At 47.9% G+C, this 9,651-nt stretch overlaps 1 protein-coding gene across 1 annotated transcript; it reads left to right on the top strand.

The window, feature by feature from the left end:
* The first annotated feature begins 4,817 nt into the window (after positions 1-4,817).
* On the top strand, positions 4,818-5,900 carry LOC132440324 (metabotropic glutamate receptor 7-like). The gene has a single exon (XM_060035267.2). It carries the CDS (start codon positions 4,818-4,820, stop codon positions 5,811-5,813), a length of 996 nt encoding a protein of 331 aa, XP_059891250.2. The 3' UTR covers positions 5,814-5,900.
* The last annotated feature ends 3,751 nt before the right edge of the window (positions 5,901-9,651 follow it).

The following is a 9,651-nucleotide window of genomic DNA, read 5'->3' as shown; positions in this document are numbered from 1 at the left end:
GTGAAAGACATCCTGGCTGAACATCCCCCTGCCCATGACACAGAGATGATGGTCTCAAGCTATCTTGAAGGCATTGGAGCCCACACTATCTGTTACTAATATTAATGGAGGATAAAACTTCATATTCTGTTTGCTCTACATTTGTTCAATCACTTCTTCCCTTCATTAAACTGGATGGCCCATAATTGAGTCTGTAGTGTGTCTATCATTGGAAACTGAACAAAGTTTTGTTGGTTTTATTAATGTCATACGTTTCTAGGGAGGGTCTATTCAATAACTAAGTCTAGTTTCACAGTTACAAATAAATTATGATGTAACTTTGAATAAATTAAGCTCATCATAAAGGAAGGATACTGAGAGTTGCTACTACTCCTTCCTTGAGGGGCTCTCGTAAAGCGCTAAGTAAAGTAACAGAGGTGTATATGTATGCATATATTTTCAATGATATTTGTACAGACTTAAAAAGAACTCTACAGAATGCATTATAAAAACCTTAATGCTGTGTGTCCCTAGTTCCCAGCTCTCTCATTAGAGCTACTTAAATGAACACAATCTTATCTGTTAGGATAGCTATCAGAGTACTCCAAATACTACTTCTTGCAGTACGCTGTCCCAACCGTTTACCATCCTCTTCCCATTAGTCCTCAAGTCAGAAGCCCCGAAGATCTGTTCATTAATTTATGAACACATTTCTTCATCCAGCCAAGAAAATTGATTGATCGCTTACCAAATTTCAGGCACCATTCTTCAGTATGATGTATAGGCATGTTCAGGAAACACAGAAGTGATCAACACAGATGAATATAGTCTCTCTTGAGCTGAGGGGGGAGACAAAAGTAAATAAGCAAATATAAAATCATAAGTATAGGGCTCCCCTGGTGGCGCAGTGGTTGAAAGTCCCCCTGCCGATGCAGGGGACACGGGTTCGTGCCCCAGTCCGGGAAGATGCCACATGCCGCAGAGCGGCTGGGCCCGTGAGCCATGGCCGCTGAGCCTGCGCGTCCGGAGCCTGTGTTCCGCATTGGGCGAGGCCACAACAGTGAGAGGCCCGCGTACCGCCAAAACAAAAAAAGCTATGAAAACAAAACCTGTGGATGGAGACCTCCATGAAAGATGGAAGAGTATAATAATGGCCAGAGTACATTACTGTGGCAGAAGCAGCAGCCCTTAAGGAGGACAACTTTATAAATTACAAATTGGATTTAAATAGACAGGGAATTGAAAGTGGAGACATTATTTTCTGCAGAAGATGATGGAGAGGGGAGAACAAAGAAAATAAAACTGAGATTGTTAGCAAAATACAATGCTAAGCCTGTAAGTTAGGACTGAGTCCTTAACTTTCATTTTTATTAATGAGTGGGTGAGTATAGATAACTGACTACACAGAACCAAGCCTGGGAACACATTTTATATTTATGATCTTTGTGCCTAAAACTAGATTCTCCTGCAATTTAATATGCCACTAGGACAATGACTGGCCAAGTTTTAGATTAATCACTCTTACACAAAGATTTTTCATTCATATAATCTCAAACAAATACTGCGTCACCAATTAAGTTCCAGATCCTATGCACTCTGGCTGAAGATATAAATATCTTGCAAGCCCAGCGTCACTTTCCTCTTTCTCTGGTAACAAATCACACTTTCTATTATGACAATGGCCCCAGTTATCGGCCCAGGAATAAACACTTGACTCAGGAGGAGCCAATTAAAGCCTTCCTTTAGAGTTGATCGAGAGCTTTAAGGTTAGAGTATTTCAATCTTATGAAATTTTTGTAAAACAAAGTTATTTCAAAATCTACTAATTATTCTTTAAGTTCTAGAAACTGCATTCTGCGACTAAGAGGACAATTTATTTGCCGTCGTTTCTGCTCTGCCCACTTTATGTTTCTGTTATTGTGAGATAAAGGCAGTGGGGAATGGCAAACCAATTCTGATTCATTCAACACATGAGTGCTTCTTAGGTACAAAACACCATTCTGAACATTGTCCGAGGTAAAAAGATAAATAATACCTAGCCCCTTATAGTACCTAGCCCCTTACCCTCAAGGATCTTCCAGCTTAGCAAGGGAAATAAAACATGCACACAGATGACTGCAACAAAAAGAAGATAATGATTGCTGCCGATGTTTGGGGAGAATAAGGAGAGCAAAGAGAGAACACAGAATAAGGCAACATTCAACAGTCAGGCAAGAACTATTTGTTGAGCAATTGCAAGCTGTGACCTGGAAATGGAAGAGGAGAACATAGATCTTCACATGGGCACGTGAAAAATCAAGTGTTATTAGTTGTAACACAGCTCTTCAAATATATTTTTTGGCACCAAGTGCCTACTAAATAGCTTTAAATTAAAAACTAAATAAGGATACAGTCTCTATCAAATATAGCCTCAGGTACTGATGCCTAAATACTAGGACCACAGTATTTGTGTTCCCAAGGATGCCTTTCTATTGCTTTGCTTCTTTCCCCCTTTCCAAATTAGCTAATGCTGCCTTACCAGGATATCTATTTCACTTGTTCCAGCCTTTTTGATCCAATGTATTGAATAGCAGAATAGGTGAGTTACAAGAGGATATTTTGACTTCAAACAACAGAGATAAAATACTATATAATTGAAAAAAAAGAGGCAATCTTTCAGGCACATGTGGATCCAGGAGTTCACATGTTCTAACCAGGTCCCTTTCTCTCTTCCCCACCCCTTCTTCTCTCTGCCTTTTCTCCTCTCTGGTATTTCTCATTATGGGATCCAAATATTTCCCTGTTTATGTGGGAGCTTCTGGCACAGCTGCGGGCTTATACGCTCGCGGCTCCAGGGCTGGCTGGAAGGGGCGGGTGCATCACAGCATAAGGTTGCACAAGGTGTGCACTTATATAGCAGGGCATCACATCTATGAGTGACGGATGATCACATTGTACACAGGGGTAGCTTCTCATAGTTTTTACATCACTTTTCTTGAAGATGGCAGTAAAATGGTATGTTTTTACAAAATCAAATAGTGTAACATTGTCCAAAAGATATACATAAAGCATTTCGAGGAAGGAGGCTCCTTTTTCTTTTAACTCCGGCACGGATTGTCTATTGGACAGTGGTAACCCTATGTCATCAACCTCGTTACTCCAGCAGAAGTCCAGGGATTAGCCCTGCATAACTCTTGTTAGCCTCTATTCCCTTCCTTGAACACTGTAGCCAGAAGGTTTTTTTCCTCCTCAAACCTTAAGTATTGAAACCTGGAGGAGGGGCATGTCTGAAAAGAAAATGATGGACTGGACTCTCCCTAGAAGGAAGATAAATGGGTGGTCAACAAGAAAAATAATAAAATCCTCTGTACCAGGAAATGTTTGAAGTGTTGTTTGGGTATCAAAAAATGGGTGCCCTACACATAAAGCAACAAAGGATATTGGTCTAAAAAGAACACCATGGCCAAAGGTGCATGACCTATTTCAACAGAGGATTTGAAAGCTAAAAGTTAACGTGTAAAATATTCAATTCAATGTCATCATTTTACAGATGGGCAAAGTAAAACTCAGGCACAGGAACAGAAGTGCCAAGGTCAGACAGGTGGTTGGTGGAAGAGACAACCAACTTCCCAACTTCTGACTTTTTAGGGGTGTGTGTGTGTGCTGTTTTGTTTATGTGCAAGGACATTTTTCTTTAGTACACTAACATTACAACAGAAAGTATAGTCTTGTTTTGGTTTTCTCTGCGCCCTCAATTCTGTATAAGACAGTTTCGCTGCACTCCAACAGAAAGGCTCAGCAAGAGTAGAGACCACCATAAGCAGTACACGTGGGCACCAAGGGCAGATACATTGCCCTTCCTTGTGTAGGAACTAGGGCCACTTGTTGCTTTAATGGGCCAAGTTTGGGCTGGACCTGCAGGAGGGGACACCTTTGAAAAACAGCTTCCTAACTGCACTACAACCTGCTCTGGCATCCTGATTCCACTCCCCAAACCCCCCAAATCTTCAGCCAGAAAAAAAAAAAAAAGAAGAATGGATCACTGGATCACTGGATCGATGGGAAGATTTCTGTCTGCTCCTCCTACTGCCACCTCTTTCTTGCTATTTCCTGCCCGAGGAAACCTGACATCAGCCCAAAAGCATCTCTGGAAATGGGTAGGAGGGAGCCTTACACCTGTCAGCGCCAGAGAAGAAAGTGCGCTCTGCAGAGTTCTCAGTTGTTCCATCTCTTGCGATGAAAGGAAGAAAAGGAGCGAATCCGCCACAGATTTACTGGAGACCAGGGTTACTTCATCCGGCTCCGGCCACAGTAACCCCTGAAGACCAAAGATGCATTTCCATTCCCAGCATTTCTTGTTGGCGTCTTTCCCTACAGGCTAGCCCAGTGCCTGGCCCCGGAGAAGTCTCTGCGTAAAGGTTCTTTAGGTCATCAATCAGCCTCCTGTGTGTATGTGTGTTTTTCTTAGGAAAAACTGGCACAGACGAATTAGCAGTACAGACTGGGGTCTCCCTACTACCCTTCATGCTTGGCGGCATCACCTTCGACGACCTCGCATTCTCCCGGCGCTGACAGTCCCGGCTCCGGACCTCAGGGTTGGAAGCAGTCAGCCCCAGCTAGAACCGCCCTGTCCGGGGCTGATGCCACCCTGTGCCTAGAATGTGCATGTGGGTGCAGGCGGGCGAGCGAGCGGCTTCTACAGTGAGACCGAAGCAGGAGCTCAGCCTTCGCCTGCGACCTGCAATCCCCAGATTCCCTGGCGACCTCGAAACTCCGAATCGGAGGTACTCCCCCCCCCCACAGCCGCCCACCCATTCCCTCCCCCCTTACCTCAGCACGCAGCCCCTCCCTGCGTGATGATGCAAAACCGTGGGGAGGGTGGGCGCTGGGAAGGGTGGGGAGAGCCTGAGAGCGAGCGAGGGTGGGAGGGAGTGGGCGGAGGAGGAGAGGGAGCCGAACGCGCATTTAAAGTGATAGCCATCCTCGCTCTCTCCCCAGTGCTGGGCTGTTGGAGAGCTGGAGCTGCAAGCCACCGAGCGCGAGCTCGAGCGCGGTGCGCTGGCCGGGGAACCCAAGAGCGCACGGCGCCCCAAGCTGGCAGGCGCCGCGGGACCCCCCACCCTCGCCGGCTGCCCTTCCCCGGGCGCCCCTCCCCTCCTCGCCCGCAGGAGACCCTGGGCTTCCCCGGAGGAGCTCACCCCAAGGGGCCAGGACTCCGGCGAGCCCGCCACCGTCCCCTCGAGTGCCGCCGGCACCACCGCAGCCGCGGGAGCAGTATGGTCCAGCTGGGGAAGCTGCTCCGCGCCCTGACTTTGATGAAGTTTCCCTGCTGCGTGCTGGAGGTGCTTCTGTGCGCGCTGGCGGCGGCGGCGCGCGGCCAGGAGATGTACGCCCCGCACTCCATTCGGATCGAGGGGGACGTCACCCTCGGGGGGCTGTTCCCGGTGCACGCGAAGGGTCCCAGCGGAGTGCCCTGCGGCGACATCAAGAGGGAGAACGGGATCCACAGGCTGGAAGCGATGCTCTACGCCCTGGACCAGATCAACAGCGATCCCAACCTGCTGCCCAACGTGACGCTGGGAGCGCGGATCCTGGACACTTGTTCCAGGGACACTTATGCGCTCGAACAGTCGCTCACTTTCGTCCAGGCGCTCATCCAGAAGGACACCTCCGAAGTGCGCTGCACCAACGGCGAGCCTCCGGTTTTCGTCAAGCCCGAGAAAGTAGTTGGAGTGATTGGGGCTTCGGGGAGTTCGGTCTCCATCATGGTAGCCAACATCCTGAGGCTTTTCCAGGTAGGGGGGCGCTCCCTCCGGGGCAGAGCGCGCCGTAGCTCCCCGCGCTCTTTATCCTGAAGGCTGGCTTGGACTCCAGGGGTGCGGGGTCTGGTCAGCCTTCGCTCATTTCCACCCTGGAGATCCTGCCGAATCCCTCCCACCTCACCCGAGGAGGTACTTGCCCTGCTTGATTCCTTTCCCTTCCATCTCTCCCCTGTCCGCGCTCCACTCCATCCGGCTTGACATTCTGGATTTATGGCCCCATTGACAAGAAACAGTCTCCGAAAAACAAGGCGATGATTTAAATGGGTTTGCATTCGAGTGAAATATGGTTCCAAACCAGGCTTGTAAAAGTGCCGGGCTCCTGTGAGAGCCACTTAGGCGCAAGGAATATGAAAGATGAGAAGACGCCTAGAAACTAGGCATTTCTCAACTCCCCAGCTTCCCTGCCCCAAGCCGCCCGACAAGCTGCAGCTGCCTTGGAAAATTTCGAGAAGAGCTTAGGGAGGCAGTTCTTAAACCGAAGGCTAAGTCTTCACCTACATTTGGACGTGAATTGCCCATTTCGCTCGGGTTGGATTTCCCGACCTGTCACCTATCTCTGCGAGGGCATGGGGCGGAAGGCGTGGGGACTGTCCTGAAGCGGGGAGAAGCCACCCGCAGACATGCCCCCAGGTGATTTGCTCTGGGCAGTTGTTTGCACCGTCTAAACTGCCTTTGCGATCCGGCCACTGGCAGGAGCCAGGCGATCAGCTTTCTACTCCTGCCAGCTCAGAGCCCGGAGGTGAGCTCATGCTAACTGCGAAACACAGTCGCTTTTTCTGCACCCACCCTGTGCCCATCCTTTCCCACGACCTCCCTAACGCAGCCCCCAACCCCAATCCTGGGTTTTGAGGACGATTCTCAGAGCCAGACAAGAAGGCGCCTGGAGGGAGGCAGTAGGGTGCGCTGAGCAAGGCCGGGCGGTCCTCTAGCTCCGGGTGCAGGCGGGCAACGGCGGAAGATGCGAGGACGGCGGATCGGGCCCGCTGAGCGGTGGGCGGTGCTGCAGTGCTCTCTCACCGCCTGCTCCCGCAGCCTCGGCCCCACGGCTCCTGTGCCGCCCTGGGTATAGATGGATGGCTTCTGGATGAAGAAATTGAGTTTCAGGGTCTGCGTGACTATGGGTTCTCTTGTTTCTCTGTCTTTCTTCCTGTGTGTCTCTCTCCTTGTGTCTCTTTCTCCCTGCTTTTTTTTTTTTTTTTTGTCTCTCTGTTTTTATGTTCTCCCTTTCAATTTCTGCCTCTCTTTTCCTTCTCTACCCCTATCTCCAGGTTTTTTGTTCTTGTCTGTCTTGAAGTGATCCTTTCCTAATGCACAGCTCTCTCCCTGCCTGGTAGGACCCAAGCTCAGTTAGTCCCTTCTCCAGATGTTCTGGCTGACCCTTATGCTCCCCGTAGCTAAAAAGTCGGCTCCCTCTCAAGTGCCTTCCCTGAAGCATGTTGGGTTTCTGGAGGGGACTCCTTGTGAGATTCAAGGTGTCACTACATCAGCACCCAGGGGTATGAAGTTTGTGTTTGTGCTAGAAGGAGGGGTGCCTGTCTAAAGCTGCAGCCTGGTATGGCCCCTCTGAGCCTCTGAGCATCCCTAGCACCTGTTGAGTATGCCACCTCTAGATGTTTGCAAGGCCAAAAGTGCTTCTGGGCAGCCTTCACTTTGAGGTAATGCTTTCAGGAAGAGCCTGGGTTGTCGGAAGCAAAACCCAGAAGCACTTCCTTTACCTCTGAGCTTAAACTAGAGAACCTGAGGAGGCAGCGCTGCAGGGAGGATGAGGCCAGAGGTCACCTGAGAACCACAGGGGCAACTCACAGTATTTTTACTGGAGCTCTGGGGGTTGAAGGCACATTTGCTGTTTGACATTTTTAAAATTATTTTGGCGCCTTCACTTGGAGCTTGGGAGCTTGCAGATGGGCCTGCCTGTCGAAAAAAGAGTGAAATCTTAAAGTCAAGAGAGAGCTTGCAGACTAGGTGAAGGATTGTGTTTGCTGAAAAAGATTCCAGGGGGAGCTGATTCCTTCTCCGGTGTGTGGATCTGAGGCACTTGCAAGAAAAGAGAACGCTTGCCTTATGCTTAGTTCCCCCGTTCCCTGGGCTGGGAAGGAAAGGAACTGAATGCCAGCATTAGCAGTGTGCGTTGGGACCAAAACCATTCAGAGAAAACACTGTCATTTTCCTCTAATTTGCAAATTGCAACTATTCATGTTGGATTGAACAGCTGAGGGAAAAGAGCCCCCAGTTTTCACCTGCATTTATTGAGAAGAGGCTGGTAGTAGGAGGGATGCACCAACTTGTAGCTTGTGCTGCAAGCTGGATATAAGCTTGGTGTGAGCATCCTGGTTAACCACTGTCCATGTTCAAATATACAGAGATAGATTCCAACAATCTCTTCCAGTAGCCTTATTTTTGCGTGTGATCTTAGAAGCTCCTGGCATGTAAGTCCAGCCCCCAGTTTCCCAGCCTCTGTAAACCTGCAAAATGAATAGAGAGAATAGTGGAACACAGACCCCTTGTTCAAAGACACAGTCACTTTAGGGAAAGAGGAAAAGAACGGGTAGGTGAATCTTCTCTGGGATTGCAGGGTTCAGCTCAATGAAGACTGTCCTGTATAAAAGAAACTCCTCTGAATGGTTGAATTCTTAGCTCTCCAGAGATTTGAGTTTTCTTTTCCCCAGTCCCTGTGGGTTGCTGTGGGGAATGTGCCAAACCTATCATTTGAGATAAAAATTTATGGTGAGGTAAGCTTCTAGGCTGGAGGAAGGAAGACTTAGTGACTGAAATGGGGGATGCTAAGCACTGGGGGGCAGGAAGGAACAAGGAGCTAGTAATGGATGTAACAAATGCTGCAGCTGCCAGCAAAGCCTGGATTGAAGTTCCTTCCTGAAAATGAGGACCTGGGCAAGAATGACCACTCAGATGTAAACAGTGTCTCTGACTGGGAATTCTCATCTGCCTGCCGGTGGGCCAGAGCTGAGCAAGTCCTTTCTCTCCTCTGTATGCACACTGAATTGGTTAGTAAGTGACATGTCAGAGGACAGGAATCATATTCAGTGGATCTTTCAAATCCAGGAGTTTGAGGCTAATGAAATTAGTGTGTGGCCAGGGCTCTGCCAACTAGAATTAAGTCACTGCAGCCACCCTGCAATGCATTTTCAGCCTGAAGGGAGCATCAGGGAGGAATTTCGGGAGATTTGTTTCTGAGCCTGTACAAAATAATACTCTCCTAATGCTAAGAAAGATTAAATGTAAATTAATATTGACTACGAGTAACATATTTAAAAAATAATCGCCGAGTGGGGGATGGCTTAAAGTGGAGAGATTATATAATATGGTGTGCAAAGAATAAATCTCTTCTGACCACTGTTTCATGGGCTATAAGTAAGATCTATTACAATGGAAAGTAATGGGAACGTTTTTATTCAAGACTTCTCTGCTATTGACTTGAGAGCAAACACTCTGAGAGTATAAATTACTCTTGCTATGTGCTGACTCTGAATGAACAATATTTCATGTGCAGTGACATGGTCTAAGCTATAGACTTGGAATTGAATGGCATCTGTTTCAATTGTTTTGTTCTCTCAAGAGCAACTAGATAGAAAAAAGTGGTCAATTTGACCCTTGTGGGAGCGTGTTGCAAATCTAAACCTGTGTCCCTCATACCATAAATGAAATACATTTGTAAATTTGTGTTTTCCTTCTGTTCATTGATGCTTGAGTATAATCTCAAACTTTGGCAGCAACATTTTATACATAAGTACTTGGTTTTCTTCCTTTCTTCTTTCTCTTTCTCCTCTCTCTCTCTCTCTCTCTCTCTCTTTCTCCATCTTATGTAATTGGATAGAACTGGGCACCTAGGATGATGTGGTGTTACTATAGTGGG

Source organism: Delphinus delphis, chromosome 17, assembly GCF_949987515.2.
Source record: "Delphinus delphis chromosome 17, mDelDel1.2, whole genome shotgun sequence".
Classification (NCBI taxonomy): domain Eukaryota; kingdom Metazoa; phylum Chordata; class Mammalia; order Artiodactyla; family Delphinidae; genus Delphinus; species Delphinus delphis.
The sequence above is the reverse complement of the archived record's forward strand: the minus strand, read 5'-3'. Positions and strand labels throughout refer to the sequence as shown.

Coding starts and splice junctions, on each gene's coding strand:
- LOC132440324 (XM_060035267.2), top strand. CDS start 4,818: ATGCAAAACCGTGGGGAGGGTGGGCGCTGGGAAGGGTGGGGAGAGCCT.